Source organism: Astyanax mexicanus, chromosome 11 (genome assembly GCF_023375975.1).
Source record: "Astyanax mexicanus isolate ESR-SI-001 chromosome 11, AstMex3_surface, whole genome shotgun sequence".
Classification (NCBI taxonomy): Eukaryota; Metazoa; Chordata; class Actinopteri; order Characiformes; family Acestrorhamphidae; genus Astyanax; species Astyanax mexicanus.
The window spans coordinates 35,126,758-35,154,131 of record NC_064418.1 but is presented as its reverse complement, the minus strand read 5'-3'; the positions used below and the strand labels follow the sequence as shown (position 1 = coordinate 35,154,131).

The following is a 27,374-nucleotide window of genomic DNA, read 5'->3' as shown; positions in this document are numbered from 1 at the left end:
TTGAGTATGTGAAAATAACAGCCAAAAGTGGTACTCTATATTTACTTTTTGACAATAAATATGGTAAAGGAGGAGAATATATATAAGGAAAATGAAATGATTGGACAGTGTTACTATTTCATTGTTCTGCCATTTTCTTTAAACCTGTCAATTTGAGGTAAACAAGAACATCTTGTTAGACCAGTAAATAAACTGGTACAAATACTTTCAGTTTTGATGTATAAATACTTGGGCAGATGAAAGGGGCACCAGGAATCAGGAGCAGATTCTCCAGCTACAGCACATCACCTCATCTGCAATGGACTCACTTCTAGTAAGATGTATTATACTTAGTTTTACAGTTTGTTTTTTTATTACAATTGAAAGGCAGTTGGTGCATTTCTAAAAATGGCTACAGAAATAATTTATTCTCATCACAAATGTAATAGACAAAAAGATAAGTTCTAAGTTTATAACATTTCAGAGATGTACTGTAAATATCCAATATACCCTTATGATACCAGTGGCCATTATGGCAGTTTTAGCATTCTGACAGTTGTAAATGACATTTTTGTATGTAGTGATTTTTATGGTCACACCCAAAACCCTACTTCTCCATTCCTAATTCTCTTGTATGGGTGTCTCTTGCTTTGGTCTTTAAAGGAGAACTTTGAGACTTTGGGTATAGTAAAAATGATAAAAAGCACTTGCTTTTAATGAATAGCACACCTCCGCTCTCCCACAGTTTTCCGAGATCCAGTTCTTTTCTTCTTTTTGCCCAACACTCTTTACAACAGAGTGATTTGCATTCGGGTTCAATTATCAGGGCAAAATATTTCCCAGATGCACCCGCTGTAAAGAGTGCTGGAAAAAGAGCAAAATTACTGCATTTTGGAACGCTGTGGGAGAGTGGAGGTGAGCTATTCAACAATGGTAAGTACTCCTTATCATGTTTTACTACATGCAAAGTCAATTTTACACCGAAGTTCTGCTTTAAGCTGGTGCTCCTACCATGACGAGATCAAGCCTTTCCAAAATGAGGGGAGGGATAAACCTGCATAAACTGGCTAGGCTTGTATGGATATTTGTTTAATCCTTCATCTTAAACAGTCTCTGTTTTAATAAACCTATATCAACAATAGATATAATTTGAACATGCTCAATCCAAAAAATGGGAAACAACACTCAAACACAAATATATTAGTAAACCACTGAACAAAAAATAAAAATGTAAGGAATCTCATCATATGAAAACATAGAAAACTACAAGCAAGCCTATCATCAAATATTATCAGGAGCTGTTACACTATAAAAAAAAAGTTTCTTGTATATTTTACAGTAAGTTGCAAATAAAGGATAGTAAAATTACAGTAATTCACTGTGGAGAGAAATTACAGCCTATTACTGTTAAATAACAATACTAACTTATTGTACTCAAATTACAGAGTTTACAGCTTTTATAAATACATTATAATACTGTAGTTATTCTTTACATTTGTAAACATATGTTACATTTTAAATATTTGCGGTCTTAGTTCCCAATGAAGAACTGTAAAATTACAGCTGCCATACACTGTAAAGAATTTCACTGTAAATGAGCAGTAAAATACTGGCAGTAAAGACAGAGTCCACACTGATGGTGAGTTAATGCATCCCATCATGCAAATTAAGTATGTCATGGCGAAGTAGGGAAGATGTTTTGCGCAACATTCTTAGAACTTTTTACATTTTCAACATTTTTGTGTGTCTTAGTTGTTTAGTTAAGGTAATATTTCCTTAAATATTTATTTCATATTGTAACCAAGCAAAGTGGGAGCACATTGTGGCTTTAATTTCATTAAATAGATTCTATGGGCCCTATGTGTGTAGCGTGGCTCGTTGCCATCCTACACCCCATCAACAGCCTATTTTCAGGTTTTGCGCATGCATCCTTAAAATAGTGTGAGGTTTAGGAATATATTAACGATGGGCGTGGTGGTGTGGAAGTGTGGTATGTTCAGTTAAATTCCTGGACGGAAAATAGACTTGTGCGACTGATCCAGACAGGGGCGTAGCAGCTAATTCTGGGCCCTGTACACTCTCAATGTCAGTGGGCCCCTATCCATGCCAGTACACAATGAAGATTGTACACAATAAAGGATTTTTCATGGGCTCCTCTCCCTACTCGGGCCCTGGCTAGTCAGGTCCACTTTTCCCCCCACTACCACGTCCATGTGGCCATATATGTTACTTTTTACAATTTATATTTTGGTAAATTTAAAAAGCTTCTGCATGTGGTCCAGTTATGTGTTTTTGCCCGGTGTTTAGTCTCACAACAAAGCACTAAATTATTGTCAAACCTCTTCAATCTAACCACCTGTTTCTCCTTAAATGAACATCATTAAACAGTTATTTACTGTATGATTTTATTGTAAAAATACAGGGATTGTTTGCAGTATAGTTTTAGGTAAAATTGTAATGTTTTAAACCCCTTAATGATCTGCCTAGTGTTTGTTCAAAAAGTGGCTCTGTGTATTAACTGTCTGCAAATATATTTTCAAGACATTTTATTTTGTATAATTTTTTACTTTACCTTTAATGACATTTTAACAGAAAACACTATCTATCAGAGAGGGTAATATATTACCTTATTCTGGTATTGTCTGGGTAACATCTGTGAACTAACTGTACTAATTGTCTCTTATTTTATTATCAATAAAGAATTTATAAAGCAAACTTAAAAATAAGTATGAACTAAAAAAATGCCAACTTTTGCCAAAAATGCAGAGAGGAATGCTTATAAAAGCAGTCTTTTGGACAAGAATAAATCTAATAAGCTGGCTTATAATAAGCTTTTTTCATACTCAAATCATGCTATATTTTTTCTCGTCCTATATAGATTTGTAGGTAAAGCAACAACAATCACACCTGACCTAGTCCTGGGAAGACAGAACATGGCCTCTTTCAAAGATCATGAGTGTAAGACGAACACACACACACACACACACACACACACACACATGAACACATGGACAACTGGAATAAAATATAAATGCTTATTTCATTTTTATTTGTAGTGCAAAACTCTGGATCAAAGTCTCAGCAACACACAGGTGGGTTAATCCTTACATACACATTAGCGATGATACTGAGGGCTTTTACCACTTGAAATTTCAGTTAGTTATAACCTGCAAAAAAATTGACATGCAACCACATATTGTCCAATTGACATTAAAATGGGCAGGGTGATCTTAGGTGCTGTCTTGCATCAGCATCTATCATAGACTGTGTATAGCTGGACAGAGGATCGTCTCTCAAAGGTGAACCCACCACAGTTCGGGCGCCCCCTGCTGTTCGGTTTCAGAAAGCTGTGTAACCCCACCCATCCCCATAGGTTTCAATGGCAAAACAGACAACTTTCAAACGCAACTCAAATCTCAGCATGTACAGCTCTGCAGCTCCCCTGCTAAAACACACACAGACAGACACACCCACCGACACACAGACACACACATGCATACACGTACAAATACATACACACTCATTCATACACATGTATATGCATATACACGCATGCATAAACCTCCATATGCATACACACACATGCATACACATACAGTGGGTACGGAACGTATTCAGACCCCTTTAAATTTTTCACTCTTTGTTTCATTGCAGCCATCAAAAAGATTATTTTTATTTCTCATTAATGTACTCAGCACCCCATCTTGATAGAAAAAACAGAAATGTAGGAAAATTTTATTTTACTAAAAAAAGAAAAGCTGAAATATCACATGGTAATAAGTATTCTGACCCTTTGCTCAATATTAGGCAGCACAAACACTACCATGTTCACCAATAGACACAAACACACACCAACACACAGGCTGAAAACATGCACGTGTTGACCAAGTTCACAACACACACCCACACTGTAATACATGCACTTGTGCCCTCACATTCACTATCAGTGTTGAAGTTCACCAATAGAAACAAACATAACATCTGCATCACACACACATACACACACACACTACCAAATTTCACGACCAAGTTCACCACTAGACACATACACTATCTCTCATGCTACACATATACACAGACAGACACAAACTCAAACACTTCCACTTTTGCTCATACAAACACTACCAGTGTTAAAGATCAGCAATAAACACTAACACAACCCAACTCTTGAGCTCCACCACTGTACAGAACACATTTTCACCTCTTCACAGCATAGTGCTGCTGTATTTTTCCTTGTTTTTTGACAGATTTTTGCAGTTTAATTATCTTACACTTTGAGACATTGTCAGTAACTCAAAAACGTTCTGTCCAGTGACTGTATATAAGCATGAACACTGTTCCCTTTTGTTTTATAGAAATAGTAAAAATCGTCTCCCATGTTGTCGATTTGCACTGTAGAGACCAGGAGCAGATACAGACTAGTTCCACTCATTTGGCAGACCCGCACTTTAAGCCAAGAGTTACAGACCATCTTCACTGAGTTTACTGCATAGCCTAAAGGACCAGGAACAATGTGGATTTTCCAATGAATACCAAAATTTTACTAAATGCACCTTTTTAACCGTAAAAGTACTAACATCAGAATGATGTTAAGTTAATTCCTACGTGTAACCCATTTTTATAGTTGGTATATTGTAACATTTAGAAAAATATTTCTAGTGAAAATAAAAAAGGAGACAATATTACCACAGCCAATGCAAACTCCTTGAATTAAACACTGGATAAGGAAAGAAAATTATAGGAGATAAATGAGATGGAAAATGTCCTAGAATTGAAACATAGGGAAATGGGCTACACATCATACTGCAACCAGCCAGCAGAAGCACTAGACCTATGGTGGCTTCAATTCTCAAAGGCATTGATCTGTTTATACTTTTATGCATTCATTGATTCTGTCTTATTGTGATTCAGGCTTGTTACAGCTTTTCGTTTTAATGGTAATAAATGGAGTATACCCTTCTTATGTCATTATGATCAAAATACACTAGCGTGTTGCAACTACAATATCATTACATCATTAAAAAATTCAATCGAGCAAACGATATAGCAGTTAATGCTCACAGTTTCTTTAATTCGAGTGAACGATTTGAAATTTGTGCTCATCATTTCTTTAATTCAAGCTAACATTTTCTTTACTTTGAGCTAATGATTTTTATGCGCACTATGACAAAAAGCTTGGAGGGAATCAGCTCCCCCACCGCAAGACGCCTCCCATGTGGGGAGAGTGATGCAGGATGACTGTATGAGTGTAACATAAACCATATCAAGTCAAAGTTATGATGCAATGTGGAACTGTGTTTATTCATTTCTTATTTTCAACAAAATATAACGTAAATAATTATAATTTCATAAATATACAGATAAGACCTAGGTATAAAAGAGCTGCTTTAAATCTGTAACACTATATAAAATCAAATTAAAATAATATTAATACAATGTTTTAAGATGTTCATGTGAGTGGGCAGTTTATATAATAATTCAGATCAATTTGATAATTTATTTCAATATGTTTCCTAAACAAATGTGTTTGACCAAATGTAATTGTAAGATTTAGGACATTAATATCATGACATTACACTTAAACCAGCTATCCTGTTCATACAACTAAATTACATGTGTATGAAAGTTATATGTAAATGAAACCATTTGAAAATACTATTTTCTCATACATCATTACAAATCAAAACAATAATGCAGATTTATGAGCTTAGAAACATCCATGAGCTCCTTAGACCATCTGGACCAACCCGGCTCTGAAGAGGCACCTCTTTGTTAGCACTTGATCTCTCTTTTGAGCAGGCTTGCTGGCTGTCGTCTTGTTAGCAGGGTGAAACGGCAAATCAGCTATGCTAAACTACACATGGCATACTAAAGGAAAGGCTTGCATAAAGCCGAAAATGCCTAAGATATTTTAGTTATCTTGACAAAGAATTACTAAAGTAAGACATACATAAATTACTTAAAAACTTTCTAAGACTAGAAGTGCTTGGTGCTAACTATTAGTTTCAGCTAAGAATGCTAATGATATTCCATCTCCATTGACTCCTTCAGCTCTACTGTATAATAACTCGACTCCATCACCAACTAACCTTAATGAACTCCCCCTGCAACTGGTACTGCAACTGGGCTCTGAACTGAACTGAGGGTTCTACATTACTTGCCCTCTAGTGACACCTGTTAGCTCTCAGGCCTATGATAGGCTCCATGGTCTTTGGGGAGTCCAGTCATCTCACTGGGGGAGAAGCTCCATACATTACAGTGCTTCTATTGGTTCAGAAGTAATTTTAAACCTGGGCTGGTAACCCACCCATTTTATAATTCTTGTAAACAAAAATGCTAAAACTCAGTAATTTACTTTCATGCAAAGGAAATTCAATTATCAACACGTGAATCAAAAATAAAACATAATCTTAGTATAAGCACACAATACACTTTGTATGTTATCCCAAGTCATGGATTACCTGAAATATAAAATGTTAGATGGCACTTTATCAAAAGAAACCAAGTCACATTACAATTTAAACTAAATCAGGACTTAAAAAAGACAGTTAACCCATTAATAACTAAAACAGGCAAGATAGGTTGTACTCATCAAGAATTTTGCTACAGTAATAACACAGCCTAAATCTACTTTTTTTTTCATAGCATGTTTGCAACTTTTAAACTAAATTACCAAATGCTAGTTAGCTAGTTTGGTTATGTGGTGAGAATTTCAGTAGAAATATTTTGTAGAATCAGAGAAAGACATTCTTAATTTAATGAGTCAAGATTCAAAGATTTTATTGTCTGCACTGTATGTGCAGAGTAAGGAAACAAGTTTCCTTGTACAATGAAATTATTTTTTGCTCCTTGCCACGTAAGCCACATAAAGAGAAAAGTAGAAAAATACAACAAAAAGCAAGAGAATAATAAACTAACCACATATAAATATGAAATTGATGTTACATTTACATAAATAATTTAAATATGTGCATGATTACAGTAATATGTGATGTGACAGTAATGTGGAGGTATGTATCCATAACTAAGTTTTGGGAGTTGATCCATGCCCTCACTCCTCCCACTTCCTTCCCTATTTAAACCATCACTTCCTCTCTACATGCTCATTGAACAACCTCGCAACCACCTCCTCCACATCTTCCTCCTTCTTTAATTTTATTATTTTTTCTCATTTTTCTCAAGAGGAGGGGCTTCGGCTTCACGCTTTACAGCGAAGCTGCCCCGAACTCCACCCCAAATACTCTGAGTTCGCTCCCCCTCTTTTCTTCTTCTCATCCCAGTCAAGGGCGTGGGTCAATACTAGCAAAATGGATATTATTTACAAGTAGGAACATGATTATCTACAGCAATGAGATGTGATAGAAGTACAAAAGTTTTAGTAGTGCTCCGCAGAGAGGGCAGTGGAGTCCTGATGATCTTTACAGTACCACTCTCTACAAGCATGTACGATCTGTCACAGTCAATGCAGCTGGTCAAGAAGCTCTCAATGCCAAAGTTGTAGAAGTTGCAGAGTATCTTGGGAGACATCCCAAACATCTTCAGCCTTTTTCATTAAATCAAATTAAGTTTATTATATAGCACTTTTTACAACTAATGTTATAACAAAGCAGCTTTACAGGACAAAGAATAAATCAAAACACTGAACATATAATACAGAACCACCAGTCAGTGCGGAAGCAAGGAAAAATTCCCTCAGAGCTGGAGGAGGAAAAAACATTTTGAGGACCAAGACTCACATATAAAGGGGGACCATTCTTCCACTGGTCAGACAGCTTTTAGATGAATATTTTTTAAAATTATTTTTATTATTATTTATTATTATTCATTATACAGAGAACAGAGAATATGAAACATTATCAGAGTGTGGCTAATGACTCAGAGTGTGGCAGAACTGACTATAACAGCCTAACTAAAGTGAGAGAGCCAGAAGGTAACATAGACACGGAGGCACCCAGAAACACAGGCATCCACCCACTCCACCGTCCACAAATCTGAGTGACATGCAGTGGGCGAACAACAGCATCTCAGTTTGCCACAGTTCCTTATGCCCATGAACCCCTGGATCTGCAGCCTTATCTAAAGGGAATACACATGAATTACCAAAAGCTAAATTAAACAAGTAATTTTTAGTCTAGACTTAAAGACTGTGTCTGAGTCCCGAACATATTCAGGAAGATTAGTTGTGGCGCTTTATAAGAGAAAGCTTTTCCTCCTGCAAAGCTCCTCTGAATTGTAGGAATTACTAAGAACCCAGCACCCTGAGGTCTAAGTAATTGTGGTGGTTCATAATAGGAGATCTCGTAAATACTCAGGAGCGAGCCCATGTAGGGCTTTATATGTTAACAGGAGAATTTTATAGTCTATTGACTGGAAGCCAGTGCAGTGCTGATAGGACTCGACTAATATGCTCAGATTTTTTAGTTTTAGTAAGGACCCTGGCTGCAGCATTTTGAACTAGCTGAAGTTTATTTAAGTTACTGCAGGAACATCCTGACAGTAGTGCATTACAATAATCTAGCCTTGATGTAATGTAGGTATAAACTCATTTTTCTGCATCACTCAGGGATAAGGCATTTCTTAGCTTGGCAATGTTACGGAAGTATAAATATGTTTTTATCAAATGCTAGATCTGAATGTATGATAACACCAAGATTGTCAGAAGCTGAACCAGGTGTGACGAAAAAGTTGGCCAGATTTAACATCAAGTCTGACCATTTATTTCTAGCAGCTTTGGGGCCTAATAGGAGAACTTCTGTTTTATCACTATTAAGTAGGAAAAAGTTGTGTGACATCCATGATTTCACATCATTTAAACATTCCTCGATTTTCTTTATTCTTACTCTGTCATCAGGTTTGGCTGATTTGAAGAGATGCGTGTCATCCGCATAACAATGAAAATTAACGTTTTGTTTGCTAATGACTTTCCCAGTGGGAGCATATATAATGTAAATAATAACGGTCCTAATATAGAGCCTTGTGGAATTCCATATCTTAACTTAGTGTAATTGGAAGGTATATTGTTCACCCTCACAAACAAATAACGATTGGTTAAGTAAAATTTGAACCATAGGGCAGTTCCAATTACACAGACCTTGTTCTCTAATCTTTCTAAAAGGATAGTATGATCTATTGTATTAAAGATGGAAAAGTACCAGTAGGGAAACACAGCCTTGGTCAGTGGCAGGAAGCAGATCATTTGTTATCTTAACTAAGACTGTCTCAGTGCCATGATGAGGCCTAAATCCAGATTGGAATTTTTCATAGATCTGGTTTCTTTGCAGGTAAGAGCAAAATTGTTGCAAAGTTGTTTTTTTAAATCTTAGAAATAAAGGGTCATTAAGAGTGGTTTAATTACACTGCATTCCAAATTATTAGGCAAATGAAAATTGTCCCTGATTTTCCTAAATGGTCGATGCAAATGACAGTCAGTATAATAAAAGACATCACCCGTTAGGGTATAAATCTAATTTTATTGGACAAACCTCACGATGATAACAGTGAGTTTGATAATGCGATGATAACAGTGACATAAACTTGTGAGTTTACCTCAAAAATAAAAAAATTAAAAAAGCACTGTTCCAAATTATTATGCACACCAGAGTTTCAAAACGTTTTATAGATTATAAAGAACTAGAAATGGTAATTTGTTGAATTTAGATAGAATTTTGCAGCATTAGGAGGTCACATTCACTGAAATCAAAAGCTATTTCAATCAAAAAGATCCTAACAGGCCACGTTACATGTTAACATAGGAACCCTTCTTTGATATCACCTTAACAACTCTTGTATGCTTTGAACTTGTGAGTTTTTGAAGAATTTCTGCTTAAATTTCTTTACATGATGTCAGAATAGCCTCCCAGAGCTTCTGTTTTGATGTGAACTGCCCCCCCCCCCCCACCAACTTCATAGATCTTTTGCTTGATGATATTCCAAAGGTTCTCTATAGGGTTGAGGTCAGGGGAAGCAGCCAATGACACAGAGGTATTCTTTGCAGCATGAGATGGTGCATTGTGATGCATGAAGATGATTTTGCTCCGGACGGCACGATTGTTCTTTTTGTACAATGGAAGAAAGTGGTCAGTCAGAAACTCTGGATGGATGGATGGATGGATGGATGGATGCATGGATGGATGGATGGATGGATGGATACTTTATTGATCCACAAGGGGAAATTATACACATCCCGCAGCAGGTATAATACACAAAGTTACAAAATGAAAAATATAAAATATAAAGATACATATAAATACAATCAAATAAAAAATAGAATGTACAATGTAAAAGTACAGTCTTTAGTGTGTGTGTGTAATGTAGAATGGATGTGGTGCAGTTGAACACAGTAGACAGTAAACAGAGAGGAGTTGAACAGTCTTATGGCCTGAGGGACAAAAGACTTTCGGAGTCTGTCTGTGGAGCAGGACTGGGAAAAAACTCGGTAAAACACACAAAGAGACGGAGCTACTGGAAAAGGCAGCCACTCGCGTCGGCGCCGGAAGGTTCCTACACCTTAAGGTTTGCGTGACTCCAGAGGTACCAGCAGCTTTAAATACCTGTTTGCTGGTTTGTAATGACATTTTAGCAGCTGATCTCTTAATCTGATGAGCCTGCCTGGCAGAAACCTTCCTCATTTTCCCTTTATCTGCACAAACCTGTCTGTGCTCTGAATCAGCCACAAATCTCTTCACATTATGATGATCATTCTTAAGTTTTTGTAAAATATCTAATGTTTTGATACCTTGTCCAAGGAATTGCATTATTTGATGCTTTTTGGCAGCAGAGAGATCCTTTTTTTCCCCCATGGTGCTTGAAAACTATGGCCTGCATAATAATGTGGAACATCCTTCTTAAGTATGTTTCCTTTAATTGGGCTTACCTGGCAAACCAATTATCACAGGTGTCTGAGATTTATTTCAGTAATTCAAAGAGCCCTGAGACACAATACCATCCATAGGTTTAATTGATAAACAAAAAAAAAATCTTTATGACACTTAAATCAAATTTGCATAATAATTTGTAACACGGTGTATATCTGGTAGTACCTGTTTCAGTAAATTTGCGGAAAATGCAACAATTGTGCAGATTGTGCTGTTTGATGGGAAGATCTTTTTTCTAGTTCTAGCTTTGGAAGTGGGTTAAAGACTTTCAAACTAATTTCAGTAACTGAGTTTTGTTCTATATCAGCCACACAATATGGCAGAGAGGATGTGCTTTTTATCTGTTGATTTTTTCCCTGAAAGTTTTCTATTTTGTTATCTTTCTTGTTAATTTTGTTGAAAGTCCATAAAAGTGTTGTAGGTGTGAATGGCTGGAATCTGAGGTACTTTAGTTTGGAGATAACACTAAAGATAGTTCTAAGATTATTTTTATGTAACTTGATTTGTGAGCCCAGATATGCTGAGTGGGCTTTATTAGGTTATTTTCTATATTCTACAAGACTATCTTTTTAAGCAGAGTGGAACACTTGCAGTTTAATGGATCGCCATTTCTGCTGTAAATTTTGTACTAATTGCTTTAAGGTACGAGTTTGATCATTGTAACATGGTGCAAGCTTTTTCTGTCTCTCTTTTTTATGTTTAAGGGATGCTACACTGTCTAAAGTAGACCGAAAGGTATTTTCTTAACAATTGGTTAGTTTGTCTAGTTCTACTGGGTCTGTCGACAGTATACCATGGTTGATCAATCAGGAATGTTATCAGTAAAATGGCTGGGCTGTAAAGGACGTTATTGAACATAGAGTAGCTGGGGGATGTACATAGTGTATGTTTTGACTAAGATGTAACTTATATAAAATAAGGTAGGGATCTGAAATTGCTGAGGTTTGAGAAAGAATATTAAGGGGATATTCTTGTGGACTTTATAGGCACTGGGTTCAAAACTAGTGTCATTCACTCTGAGGTGCAAGTTAAAGCACAGGAGGGAGGCAAGAATTTAACAAAGAACAACAATCACTATCACATTAACATGATGCTAAGTGCTAAGAGCTAGTGGCTAAGCGCTAATTGCAAACAGCCATCTTTTAAACAACATTGTATGCATAAATTCATAGAAACAAACTTTCAACTCTGGCTTAATAACATCTACTGTGTGTAATTCAGGAACATATTTCAATTAATTACTTACATCCACGCACACAAAACAACACCACTCTGGCTGGGATACAGGGAACAGTGCAACTCTAATTTGGGTCCTGAAGGCAACGGGTGCAGCTTTCATATAGGGTCCAGCCCATTTACTCCCTCTCAGGCATACAGTCGCCCCAAAATTGTAACATTAATTTGCACTTCTTGAAAGGCTGGGTGTATGAGTTGCCACAGAGGGTGTACATCCAGTTTCATCATTTGGAATGGATAAAAGAGTAATTAGTTTTGCCACTTGTGAAAATCTTGTGAAAATCCTCTCCTCAATTTGAACTTGGGTACAACTTTATATCTTTGCCCAGAGGCCAATGAGCTCTGGGCTGCTGGGAATCCATGGCCAGAACCACACTGTTTAACTGTACTGAAGACTGCTTGTCAAACCACTTGTTTCTTGTTTGGAGACTGGGTAGGTAGTAACATTTGAAAGCTGACCAAAAGTGTTTGGCCAAAACTTGGGAATGTCTCCACCTCTGACGACTTAACCCTTCAGATGGTAGATAGATGACTGGAGGTAATGAACCCTCTAGCTGGCCCATCAACAAGAGATTTGGTGTAACTGGGTCTACATCATTCACGCTACACGAGGTGCATCAGTGGCTTAGAATTTAGAATACACTCTACTTCCAGAAATACTGTGGTTATCACCTCTTCTGAAACAGACTGAGCACCTATGGTCATGTATAGAACTGCTTTGACCGACTGCACTTCCCTTTACCATACTCCTACAAAGTGCAATGCTGCAGAACTGTTAAAGAGTTATCTCCCTCTCCTTAACCAAAATGTGTTTCTTGATCAGAGATCAACTCAGCAGGTTTACCTCGACGTGCCACAAATCTTCTCTGGACCGTTGAGAATAAATCAGTTTCTATTGTGTGCAACATATCCAGGTGTACTGCTCATGTGCTTAGGCATTTGAAAATGATCCCCCATCTTTTTTTTACTCTTCAGCCAATCTTTACTTGAAAGGGACCAAAACAATCCACCCCAGTGGAGTAGAAAGCTGGCTGAAAAAGGTGGAGCCTTGCTGGGGGCAGGTCTGTCATTTGTGGCAGCTCCATGCAGTTGTGCTGCAAGTGAAATATTGCTTGTCTCCCCCTCAAAACCCAGAAGTGTCGCCAAGCTCTGCAAAGACCCTTTTAGGACCCAGGTGGCCATAGCGTTCATTGAGCTCCACTAATAACAGTGCATAGCTCCAGTTTATACATCGTCAGCACTCTCTTGGAGGCTACCTTTGAACATGCCATGACAAAAGAAATATGTTTTGTAGGTATGCCACGGCACCATATGCTCTTTCTTGTGTGTCGCAAAACACATGCAAATCTCTTACTGCCTCTGACTGAGCTACTAAATCTGGTACGTAGGGTCAGGGTAGTTGAATGTGGTGCAAAAACGGAAGTTCTCTCTCCCATTTCTGCTAGGCCTGTAATAAGTCTGGAGGTAGAACTAGGGGATCCCAGCCATGGGGATTGTCCCAGAGGTGCTGCACCAACATTTTAGCTCAGGTAATGTACGGAAGAATAACTTCAAGGGGGTGGTATTGACTGGCTAACGCCCTACAGATTATTCTCATTGTCGTGGCACCATGAGCTACAAGTCTGTGCTTGTATGTGAGAGTGTCTTTAATACAGTCCCATCTAAGGCCTAAAGTAGACTCCTGCACATCCACTTTATCTTGGGCAAACCAGAGTTCCAGTGTCTCTGAACGTAATTCACGTGAAAGGTGTCTGATAACATCTGGTCTGTTGCAAATCCACTGTCTCACTTCAAATTGCATTTTCTTTGCAAGCAGTTGTCTACATAGAAACATTTTTTTATGGACTGTCTCACCTCATCATCAGCCATGCTGTGTTCCCTAGTGTGACACTGAAGTAGGCTATGGGCTAGGTGGTCCTGAAAGGCACACAAGCACATCTGGAGGGCTGTCCTTTATGTTGCGCCAAATAAATCTTAGCAGTGCCATATCTTTCGGAAGGAGTCTGATTTGGTGAAACCTTCATGTGTCTCCGCTGACTGCTACGGCATATTCTCTGAACCTAATCAGGATCCCTAGGAGAGACACAGTCAGAACTGAACCAGGAAGGGGCAACTGATTGAGACTCAGGCCACTGTACTGAAAGGAGCAATCAAACACAGTACGGTGTTTACCATTATGTGTTACCATGTGCTGTGGTATAAACTACAAAACTTTGCACATGGTTAGCTGTTCTGGGTTGAGCTTTTTGATGGTGTCCACCAAGTCTTGTATCTCCTGCTTATATGCTGCAGCTTGCTTTGAATCCTTAGTGAGTTTCCTTTCGATGCTTCCCAAACTTCTTCTTGAGTAGAGAAGAGTGAAGAGCCTAGCATGTGATCACACACACGCAGTTGCTTCCTTTAACAATCTGAGTTTATTCGGGTACAGGCATAGTCTTTTATAGCATATGTGCAGTCAGCAAGAAGGGCTTCTTGCTTCTGCAACAGAGGTGTGAAAGTCTACAGATCAACAAGCAGAGAGGTGGAAAATATTTGCTCACTAATGTCTAGACTAAAATGTATCATAAGATAACACTGAAGAGAACATATGCAAATTACAGTTCAACACTTTAAGGCTTCTTGTACAGGCCACTAGAATCAAGCCATTAAAGGACAAAAGGAACAAGGAGTCTATGTGTGGTTTATTAAAAGCAAGCGAGTAGAACACATACTGTTTTTAATACCTTAACAATGAGTTACTGCTTTTTCCAGCAGGGGGTGCAACACAGACAGATAAGGCAGAGAGGTTACCTTTAATATTGCAGTTTGTGCACAACTTGGCTACAAGCTGGGATACAGTATGGTTTGGTTTGCTTGGCCTAATCTGAGGTGGCTGAAGGCTAGGTGCACCTTGGAAATTCTCTGGTCCTCTCTGGGAGTTCAGATTAGTCATGGTATCCAGGATAGAGGTACAGGCCATCCTACATCTATGTCAGTGGTCACAGTTTGAGTAACAGGTTGCTCTGATATAAGTCATCTTTAACTGCTTGGAGGTGTGCAAGATCAGCTTGTGTAGCATGCTGAGTCTGCCCCAACCATGCACTTTCTTCCCAGATCTATTCTAGCTCTGAAACATGGGTTGAAAACAGTTCTGTTGAGTGTTGAGGATCGTAACGTTGCCGTGTAGATCTGGAGTCTGGGGATATGCTCCATTAATCTAGAACATCCCAAGTAATGTGGGTTTGGTTGTAAAATAATGCATTGCTGGCTCCTTCATCACTAAAATGGATCTCTTTCTCTAAATTGCTGGTGTGTGGCTGACTACTTGCTTCTTTGGGCCTCACATAATCTACTTCATAGTCTGCTAGGTGAGCAGGGCGATGTTTGGGGCACACGGATAAGGTTCTTCATTCTGTACTGCTCTGATAAATCTTTATCCAGAATAAATGCCACTATCCGGCTCGAAGGACCGTAATGTTGTGGATATTCTTGTGGACTTGATATGCTCTGGGTTTAAAACTAGTGTCGTTCACTGTGGAGTGCAAGTCAAAGCACAGGAGGGAGACAAGAATTTGTCTTCCTTACTTTACTGCAAATTCAGAGCAGTTACAGAACATACACTTCAGTTGTTGTAAGTGTGTGGCTGTAAATTACAAAAAACAACAATCACTATCACTTGTTACACTACTCTGCTGACAAACTAAAAGACTGTTGTATGCTTTACAAAAGTAAGACAGCACCCTCCAATGTAGGGTGCACACCATCCCTACCTAAAAGACCAGGCTTGCCCTCAAATGTTTGCCAGTTATCTATAAAGCCCATATGATTTTCTGCTCACCACTTGGACATCCAGTGGTTTAGCAAAGGAAGCCTGCAATCTGGGCCTGTTTAATGACCTCTATAATATTAGCCTTTGTTACTTCAGAATGACTACCCTCAAATATCTCCTATTTGCTAACAGCCTAAGGTTGCCACTAAGGTCTGGTGCTCTGGCTCCAAGTAACCTCCTCAGTGGGTGCTACACTGAGCAGGGCAAACATGTTTGACATGTGAACTGGGAGAGCATGGTTTTCAGGCGGGCTGGCTGTGGCCTTTGTATTAGCATTAGCCTTAGCCCTTTGACTATGCTGCTGAGACATTATCCATAAATAAAGTAAAAGAAAACAGAGTAAAGCAAAGAGTAAAGCAAACCAGCAGCAGCACACCAGCAGACCAAAGTAGCAGAGCACAGACTAGCTCTGCTACTCTGCTTCTTTTTAGGAAGTACAGCCATTGTTGAGCCTTTTTGACCAGTTGCATGGTGTTCAATGTCCATGTACAGTTCAAACTGATGTGGATGCTAGAGGTGTGCCAAAAAATCGATTCACATAAGAATCTTAATTCTCATTTACTACGATTCAGAATCGATTTAAAATGTCCCAAAATCGATTCTGAGGGGCGGGTTTTAGACTGATTTTGGGCTGGGTATTTTTGTTGGACCTGGCAACCCTGGGGATAGCGCTTGTCCCTTTGGAGATCTTCCAGACACACACAGAGCGTAGGTGTTTGAGAATCACCGGTAAGATGGCAGAACAAGCACTATATTACCTTAGATTAACGTGTAGTTTCAATGTTTTATGGCAGAATGCTTCATAACAAGCATAAAAAAGATCGCTAGTAGTTAGTTTCAGTAACTGTTAGCTAGCTAACTAGCTAACTTTCCAGTTCCACCTTAAATAACGCTACAGGTGGCAGCGGGCTGCAGCATTTAAGGCGGAACGGAAAAATAACAATAAGCTAATCAGAGCTAATTTCAGCTCCTCATCACAGAGGAATTAAGGAATGGACAATATGAATTAATTTCTCCACCTCCTGCCCCCTTTCTGAAGAAATACAACGACCTTAAATTAACTAGTTAATCAGCAGCTGCTCCTGAACTTTAGCGCTCCACTGCTATCATCACATCAGCCCAGCAGCGTCACCTACACACCACCGCTAGTAGCCTGGTAATAAAGCAGTGTTATTTATTTATGTATTTATTGTTCATTAACGTCATTGTGATATCCCAGTGATTCCTCTGTCACTGAGGACCCACATTCCTGCACATTTTATTGTTTTTGTAACACATTACTTGCTCCAGGACCAGTGTATATTATGGAGGGTTTTTTTTCAATACGATTCATAAGCCAGAAGCAGAAATATTTATAATTCAAATCGTTTTGAATCAAAAATCGATTTTGAATCGAATCGTGGCCCCCAAAATCGGAATCGAATCGAATCGTGAGATAGTAATCGATTCCCACCCCTAGTGGATGCCCAGTTATTTAAAGCTGTTTACCCTCTCCAATACAAGCTCCTGGATGAACCATGGCTGATGAGGTCTGCTCTTCTCCCTTATGTCCACTATAAGCTCCTTTGTCTGTGTTGACACCAGCCTGGTCAACTCCCACCTGTAAGCTGCTTCATATCTGGAAGTGATATGTCTAATCACTTCAGTGTTGTCTGTGAACATCAGGATGATGTTGTCCTTATGGGAAGCGACACAGTCATGGGTGAACAGTGTGTAGAGGACGGGGCTGAGGACACATCCTTATGTGGTGCCTGTGTAGGTGGTGTTCTGGCTGCAGTCCTGTCTTCAATCCTGACAGACTGAGGCATGCCAGTCAGGAAGTCCAGAATGGAAAATTGGGTAATTTGTGATCATATTAAAAGCAGAACTGAAGTCCACGAAGAGCTTCCTGATGTAGTCTCTGTCTTCCAGGTTAGAAAGCGAGTAAAAGTAATGGAGGGCAGCAGCAACGACATCTGAGGTGGATCTGTTGGGACAGTAGGTATACTGCAGAGGGTCCAGGGTATCTGGTATGCTGCACTGAATGTGAGCCAGAACCTCTCTCTCAAAGCACTTCATAATGGGTTTGTGTGTGCCTCGCAATGGTAGTGCTGGAGGTTTTAAAAGGGGTGTAAAAAATGCTGACGTTGTCTGGTAGGCTGTCTGTGGATCTGAAAGTGATGGTCCTGTAGTGTGTGATGTGCTGTAGGCCTTGCCACATCTGCATGGAGTCAGAAGTGCCATCCAGATCCTCCCTGTACTGCCCCTTGGCTGCTGTGATGCCTAGGTCTGTAGCTTTTTCTTTGTCTCATTGCCTGATGTAAATGCAAGAGAGCGAGCAAGCAGCATGTCATACCCGAACCCACCTAACTGTCAGGTGTGTTTGTAGACCAGGTGTGTCCTGATACATTAATTATTTAAACAATAAATAGTGCTCAGTTTCAGTTCAGTGAGATTTTATCTGTGCAGACTGTGTATTTATAGTTAGGGAGAACCCAACATGAAAACAAGAGAGCTATCTATGAATGAAAAACAAACAATTTTGAAGCTGAGAGAAGATGGAAAATCAATCAGAACCATTGTTTTTCCCGTAGCCAGTACAACCTTTTGGAATATCCTGTAGAAGAAAGTTGTCACTGGTGTAATAAGAAACAAATGTCAAACAGGTAGACCAGGGAAAACTACAGCAGTTGATGACAGGAACATTGTGAGTGTTGTAAAGAAAGACCATAAAACAACTGTTAGTGACATCAGCAACAACCTCTAGGGAGGAGGAGTGAAGGTATCACAGTCTACTGTTCACAGAAGACTTTATGAACAAAAGTACAGAGGCTTCACCGGAAAATAAAAAACACTATTAATAAGAAAAATATGAAGACTAGGCTTGAAATTTTCATAAAATACAGAAAAAAGCCTGTGGACTGATTATGAACTAATGAGACAAAGATTAACCTTTGCCAGAAAGAAAGGATCTGCTCATGATCCCAAACATATTTCATCATCTGTGAAACACATTGGAGGTAGCGTCATGGCTTGAGCTTGTATGGCTTTTTTATGGCAGGAGCTCATTAATCTTTAATGATGTATAATGAACTCTGACGTCTATTGAAACATTTTGTCACTGGATTTAAAGAAAGATAAAAACCAAACTGATTTATAGATAATGACACAAAACACACTGCCTGGAAAAGCATCACAAAAAGGAATGCAGAAGGTTAGTGGTGTCAGTGGGTCACAGGGGTGATGCAGTTATTACAAGTAAAGTATTTGCAATTAAAGTTGTTCTCACTTTAATATATTGTAGGTTTATCTGTTCCAATATTTTTGCTTATAAGGAAAATGTGTGGTTTCCTACAAAAGGAATTATCTTATGAACTGTTTGGAGGGGACTGTATATACCTGTATAATACTGGATAACGGCATAGACCCAGAATGCCCACATCTGTGCATCCCTAGTAGGTCTGCACAATCTATCATTTAAGCATCGTCATCGCAATGTGTGCATGCACAATAGTCACAACGCAGGACATGCGATGTCACTTAAGGCAATTAAATCAAACACGTCGTGTTGCAATGTTTTGATTCTTGACACAAGAAGTAAATACACAGCTTTCTAATTTTCTGAGTGAACAACGCTGTCTCGGTGTCTGTATGAGTGATAGATTGCTACCTGAGAAAAGGGAGGGTGAGCGGACGTAAACACAGAGTAAACACTTAGCCTCTACATGGCTGGGCATATGCTTGTAAATGTAGCGGCTGACAGCCTGTCGAAAGCTGTGCACCTCAGTTTGGCACAGTTTTGCATAGATATTTCCAGTTACAGCTGAAATCATGCTTTTAATCCCAGAAAAATGCTCTTATTTACTTTTTAAAAGGCCGTTTCAATACCCGGTTAACTGGCAGATTATTTATTTTTTTTGCTGATTTCCTCGGGTTTTTAGTGATCAGGTGACTCTAAATTGCTGACTCTGGTCGGTTCAAATCTCTGATGCAAGACAGCATGCGGGTGGGGGCGGGGCTGGTGATGTCACAGGTGTGTGTTTTTCTGTTATTTTTAGCTGTTTTCTGGAGGGAAAGGGGCAGAGAGAGAGAACTTAAACAGGACTCGCACAGACCTATCCACTCTTCATCACTGGTGAAAAGTCCTGCATTGTTTAATATTGCAATATATATTGTCGAAAAAACAAAACAATGCAATGAGGTCTTTTTATAAATATTGTGCAGCCCTAATCTCTGTCAGGAAATACTTACACACTTTTACTGACATATGACAAGAACAGGCTATTGACATGTAAATGTAGAAATGCCACTAGAAATATTGGTCCCCCATGTTGTAAGTAGAAATCTGAATTTCTGATTACAATCATTTTTTTCCTTTTCAGGCTTTCTTCCAGCTTTTCTGCACTCACTGGGACTTGCAGAGTATTATCCAAACAAACTTTCTCTTAGATCCTTGCAGGAGCTCAACAAAGAGAGTCTGTCTGATGCAGCAGAGGTTGAATCACTGGAAGCAAAACCATGGGCTTTTCTAAGGAATCTACTGATGTCTAACACAAAGTCAAGGACTTTAGACTGTACCTTTGAAGATGAGGAAACAGAAGATACAGATTCTGAGAGTGACACAAACAGTTCTAATATCTTGGATCTCATTGTTGCTCTCTTTGTCTGTGCAGACAGTTTCCTCCAGCAGGAAATGACCCTTAAAATGTCTCTGTGCCAGTTTGCAGTGCCCTTTCTGTTACCCAGTGATACACAGAACCAGTGCACTCTTATGTTGTGGGCACTGAGAGGTATCATGAAAGAGTGGCGTCCCCATTCGCTGTCTGAAGATAAAGGGTTTGTTGAAGAGAATGTAGTTTCTGCGCAAATACCTCTGGTATCATTTGTAAGATTAAGAAACTGTAGCTTGTCAAAGTCTCAAGTTATGAATCACTTGCTTAGTAAGTCCCAACAGCACCACGATTTCTTTTGCCACAGAGATATGAACGGAGGAAGTTGCCCCAGGAAGATTGCTAATGGTATGGTTGAAATGTGCTGGTATCTTCCCTGTGGAAACATGAGCATTGATCTTTTCCCTGATGCAGTGGCTTTTGCTAATCTGAGAGGAGATGTTTGTGCTTTTGAAACACAGTTTGCTTTTCTTGCAAAAGTGTCACATGCAATTTTTGTGTTTCTGGACAAATTTGAAGAGAATGAGCAAAAGATGTTTGTCACTTCACAGAAAATGAATTCAAAACTATTCTTTGTTGCAAATTTTCAAAGAGACTCAAATCCAGATGCAAAGTCTTCTGTTGAAGCAGTAATTGCTGATCTGAACTTAAACAGAGAAAATCTAATTCGGAAAAGTCAGAAGGTGAACATGGCAAGGCTTGTAGACAAGATCTGTTCAACCATTAAGAAGTCTCTCAGTGAGCACTCTGCATCACAACACATTGAGTCCATGGCAAAGATTGCTCCTGAATTAGGAATATCTGTGGATGAACTTACCTGCAAACCCTCTCTGTCAGCAGAAGAAGCAGCACAGAGGATTGTGAAAGGAATTGGAGTTCATAAAATTCAGGTATACAAGAAAAAACAGCTGCCACTTCAGGGTGAAAACTGGGAAAAAATATCTAAGTTAGAAAAAGAGAAATGCAGATTAATCACTGCGGGAAATTCAAAGCTGGAGGAATACAAAGAACAACTTCAACAAGACAAAGAACGCATTCTGAAGACACAAAGTCAGTACAAGCTCACAGAAGCAATGTCAGAGTTCTTAAAGGCCATGATTTCTAAAGACTACACTGAGAGAGCCTTTTTTCTCAAATGGATGGGACACAAGCTGTATATGGTGTCAAGAGAAGACCTGTCATCTCTTCAACAAGATTTAAATGAAAAATGCCAGTTAAAAGACAGTGAATCCATCGCCAAAATAGACCAGAAACTTCTGGATTGTTCTCTTGGCTTAGAACATTACATGAGGGAGATGGGACATATTTATGAGGCCTCACTTGGTTCAGGAAACAAAATGCATGAACTTCCCACTCTAGCTGCTGAACTGCTTCATGCAGGGTTTCCTCTAGAGCTCCTTGATGGAGATGCATCCAACATCCCTGAGAAATGGATAAATGATGTTCTGATGGAGCTTCACGAGATGGTTGGACAGAAGAGTCGCCTACTGGTCCTGACAGTGTTAGGAGTTCAAAGCACAGGTAAATCAACACTGCTCAACACTATGTTTGGAGTTCAGTTTGCAGTTAGCAGTGGTCGATGCACACGAGGGGCATACATGCTCTTGCTTCCAGTGGGAGAGGACCTCAGGACAGAGCTGTCATGTGACTTTATCTTGTTAATTGATACAGAGGGTCTGAAATCACCGGATCTGGCCCAACTGGATAACAGTTATGAACATGACAATGAACTAGCCACATTTGTGATTGGCCTGAGTGATGTAACCATCATCAACGTTGCAATGGAGAATTTCAATGAGATGAAAGACATTATACAGATAGTAGTGCATGCTTTTTTACGGATGAGTCACATTGGTAAAAAACCAATCTGTCACTTTGTTCACCAAAATGTTGCTGGTGTCTCAGCACACAACAAATTAAGTGCAGACAGAGAACATCTCCTAGATCACTTAAATGAAATGACAGAAATGGCAGCTACAATGGAGAAGAAAACAAATATCAGCAAATTCACTGAGATTTTGGATTATGACCTGGATCTGAATAACTGGTATATACCAGGTTTATGGCACGGCACTCCACCAATGGCATCTGTTAACACAGGCTACAGTGCTGAGGTTTTTGACTTCAAGAAAAAGATGATAAACCATCTGAAAGAAAGAAATGGGGACGCATTCTTTGACATCCCACAGTTCCTGGAGTGGATGAGCAGCATGTGGAGGGCTGTAAAGTTTGAGAATTTCATTTTTAGCTTCCAAAACCCCCTTGTTGCCCAGGCCTATGACAATCTTTCCAAAGAGTTTTCAGAATGGGAGTGGTCTTTTAAACGACACATCTACAGTTGGCTTGACAGTGCAACAGTACAAATATCAAACACAGAAATCAGCTGCCCAGAAACACTGGAAGCGGTTGTTGCAACCCTTCAACAGGATGCACAGAAAGAGATTTCCTCCCAGGAGAAGCAAATGCAGGAAAAATTGGAACTATACTACAAAAGGAAAGACCAACATGTGAACTTGGTGGAGAGGTACAAAACTGACTTCATAAGGAGCATCAACAGCGTTCGGGTTGAAGTAAAACATTTGGTGATTAACCAATTGGATGCTGCCCATCAGCTAAGAAAAAACATAGCAAAAGTGGAAGATCTTCATAGACAACAAACTATTATAATAGAGAACAAAGTCTTGGAGATGCTGAAAACTTTCAAAGATAGAAAACATGAACTGTCTGATAAGGAGCTTGAGGCTGGCTTTGAGAGCATGTGGAACAAAACCTTAGTGAACATCTCAGGCTTAAAAGAGAGGGACATTCCTTCTGATATATTAAAACAATTATGGCAAAATTTTGGCAATGCTCCAGTCACTGAACTAATGAAGGATGTTAAAGATTTAACAAACTATGGATGTGATGAATTCGTGGTTGATGCAAGACATTTCGAAACACGTAACAAAATTAAAGACAAAATTGTTTATTTTTTTATTAAACCAAATGTGAAAAGAGCAGCAAACAGTGCGATTCAGAATTGCACTACAATGATTGAAGAATTTGCAGCATCCAAAAGTGATTACCACAGTCTTTTAACTAAACAACTTATTGAGAAAATTGATAATTATATCCAAACAGTAAATTCCAAAACCAACAGGGCATTTGAGGTTGACCTGAAGCTTCACATTTGTGGCATTGCATCTAGGAAATTCCTTGAGATGCACAGAAGGTTCCTTGCTGAAAAAGATCCCCTAAAACATTTGGAGGCACTGAAGAGTCAGTTTCTATCTGAATTTATTGATTTGTACAGGAGTAAAGATCGGTGTCAGAGGAAAGCTCGAAACTTCACCCAGTTCTGCCTAAAACCAGCCATGACGAAGTATATCAACCAATCCATTGGAATTGATATAGTTGATGCAATTTTAAACAGCAATCATTCAACTGAGTATAGCTCACGTTCTTACTTTCAGTACAACATCCTGAAGGAGCTTCTGGAAAAAGAGAAATTCTGTGGATTTTTAAAATATATAGACAATTATGAAAACTTTGTCAAACAGTGGATAAACAAGCATGTCATTCAGAGCTTTTCAAAAGACATATCTCTATCCAAATTAAAAAGAAAGAAGCTGGGATTCATATTTGAAAAGATTGAAGAAGCTGTGGAAGTTTCTCAGTATGGAGAAGATGGGAATCCTTTGCCCAATAATGCTGAAAGCACCACAGTGTTGATTCAGAATCTTTGCAAAGCTCTCAGCAAAGTCATCACGCTGCCCATGGTTGCAGTGGACAGGATCCATTTTCAGAACACAAGTTTGTGCACTCCATTCACCAACAATCTCAAAGAGTGTTTGAAAGACTTAAAGAAGCAACTAGAAGAGGAGATAGACAGATCATCTGATATCTCTGAAACACTGGAATATGTCACAGTCAAACCCCATAATGAGCTCTTCAGAAGAGTGTTTGGATGTGGGAAGCAGTGTCCTTTCTGCAAAGTTCCATGTGAAGCAGGAGGAAAAGACCATAAGGACCATCATGCAGCTGTGCATCGACCACAGGGACTCGGTTCATATAGATCTTTTATAACTAATATCCTTGGTGAGGAGATTTGTACATCCAGTGTACATGGAAATGGCCACTTTCTAAATGATGACACCAATTATGAATTTCATCCTTTCAAAGATTACCGCACCTACTACCCAGACTGGCTCATTCCACCAGACAGAACAGTAGAGGCCTCAGACTACTGGAAGTACGTGCTTGTGACGTACAATGAGGAGTTTGCTGAAGAATATAAAGCAAAGCCTGCTGTATATCCCAGTGCATGGAACAACATTGATAAAGCTCAGGCCCTTGAGGGCCTAAAATTAGCCTTCAGAATTAAATGAAAATGATTTAAAAGTTGGCCAGATAGTAGTACAGTACTTTTTTCATTTACTTTTTTGGTTTGTGATTATATTGAATTAATCATTGATTTATTTAACCCTATTTAATCTTAAGTGATTTAGCTAATAAGGAAATGTGTGTACAGAGTGATAGAGACTGCACTGTAAGTACTGTTTAAGAACATACATAAGGCATAGTGCAGAGAGTTATGTTTTATATGAGTTTACTTTTTGTTTTTGTTATGTGTACTATGGTGATATATGTAAAGGTATTAACCAAAAAAAATGTATCAGATATGAACAACATTATGGAATCAATGCAATAAGATGTCTGTCAGGAAAACTAAATATGAATCACATTTTTTTTGGAGCGACAAAATGAGATGAGTCATGTGAGTTAATGCAATACAAACACTATATATTGTACTTTGTTAACTGAATAATAGTAATGATCTTTGGTATTTGTCATCAGTTTTCTTGTAAATAACACTTGTCTACCGTGATTGACAATAAATATTTTTTAAATCAGAAAATAAATCATATAAAGTGCATCTATACAATCCTACTTTAAAGAATATTTAAAAACTGCAGTTACAAACATTACATAACCAGAAGTGGCAGAAGTACACAAGTAAATAAACATAGAGTTAGAAAATACTTAAGTAAATGCTTTCCGATGTAGGTTAATGCCATTTACATACATATCATGTAAATCTAGCAGGTAGTACAACCATCAGCCATATGGCCATGTGTTTGTTGTTTTTTCTCTGTTTCACTTGCAAATAAGCAGATATTGGAGTTGCATTTGCATTTAGACCACAGGGAAAACAATATTTCCAGTGGACCATTAATCCTAACCCAGCCAACATGCTCATGTGGGCTTACATGAGTGAAACTTTGCCCATGTGGGTTTCAGGTGGGTTTTTACATGTACATTATTATTTCCCAAAAGGGAGTACACCCCTCACATTTCTGTGAATAAAAATAGAGCACTATAGAACTATAGAAATGAAATATATAACTAAGAGTAGCCAGTGTACAGCTTGTATAGCAGCACATGTTTACTAACCTCTGAAAATAACCTCTGTTTTAGCCATTAATATCAAAATAGCAACCAAAGTGAGTATACCCCATAGTGGTGAGCATTGTGCACAATGTCTCAATATTTTGCGTGACCACCGTTATTATTTTCATGATGACATCATGGAACTGGTGAATGTTAATCACCTTGCACTCCTCTACCTTCTACTTCAGGATGCCCCACAGGTGCTCAATTGGATTTAGTCCTGAAGCCATACTTTCCCAGCCAACCTTTACTATCAGCTTCCTGCAAATGTATTTTGGGTCGTTATCGTGTTGGAAAAATGCCATGCGGTCCAGTTTCCTAAACGAGGGGATCATGTTGGTTGTGCTATTGTGTAGTTCAGTATCCTCCAATATCTGCACACTGTTTTTTCTGTTGTCTTTTTCATTTTCTATCTTGAGGAAGCCAAAATGCTGCTACACCTCTGATTTGAAATAGTCTATATATATATATATATATAGCATGTTTTACTTAAAGGCTTATACTTCTACATCAACTCAACCTGTTGCATATTACTTAGTTTTACCTACATCTTCAGTAAATGCTTTTTAATTTGGCACAAATCTTTCACTGTATGAGGGTATGTTCATGTTCTATTTGTTTTACTGTTTTAGTGTTTTTGAGTCCAAATGTTGCCCAATCAGATTGGTAGTGGTGGGTAACATTCTTTATACTCAGCTTTACTACAGTGATGTAAGTTTTTTGTTAACACTGTTAACCATAGGATTTTCTGGTTTTAGTGAGCTATGGTTTATTAAAGGTTGAACGTACAATTTTGAAACAACGTTGCCATATCAACGCTGATTTGCTTTTCAAAATCAACACCAAATCCAACGTTGATTCAACGTAGAAATGCCAGCTGTGAACTCTATCTGTGAGGGGTTTAGAGGTTCAGCTGTCCAGAATTCGTGAAGATTTCACTGTATTACATTTTACTTCATTAAACCAAGAGTTACTAACAACAATATAGTTTAATCCTAGAGCAGAGGTATTTATTTAGAATTCAGTTTGATTAAATTTTATATCCTGTATACTGTAGTTCTGTCAGTGTTTTGTCATCAACAAATGAAAGACAAAACAAATTACAAATACTATTCAATATATTTAAAATATAGGTATTTTAGGTTATAGGTTTTAAATAGACCTGTCACAATAATAACATTATCGACTTATCATACAATAAATGGATATACCTTCGATAAATTAACTTATCCAGTCTATTAATGTGAATCTGTATGTCAACTTTGTTTTACAATGCTATATTTATTTTATTTGGTTTTATTTATTTTAGATTTAGGCCTGCCTGTCATGATAATTACATGATTGACAAATCGCACAATATATGGAGAAATGTTTGCTGAACTTGGCCAGAATATCAGC

General features: G+C 38.4%; 1 protein-coding gene across 2 annotated transcripts; it reads left to right on the top strand.

The window, feature by feature from the left end:
• Positions 1-246: 246 nt before the first annotated feature.
• On the top strand, positions 247-25,460 carry LOC111194899 (up-regulator of cell proliferation-like). 2 transcript variants are annotated; one of them, XM_049484586.1, is made up of 4 exons: positions 247-313; positions 2,858-2,937; positions 3,036-3,071; positions 20,259-25,460. In XM_049484586.1, exons 2-4 carry the CDS (start codon positions 2,913-2,915, stop codon positions 24,911-24,913), a joined length of 4,716 nt encoding a protein of 1,571 aa, XP_049340543.1. In that variant the 5' UTR covers positions 247-313; positions 2,858-2,912; the 3' UTR covers positions 24,914-25,460. The 2 variants fall into 2 exon arrangements, with proteins under 2 accessions (XP_049340543.1, XP_049340542.1); XM_049484585.1 differs by lacking the exons at positions 247-313; positions 3,036-3,071 and having other exon boundaries at positions 2,622-2,937.
• Positions 25,461-27,374: the final 1,914 nt, after the last annotated feature.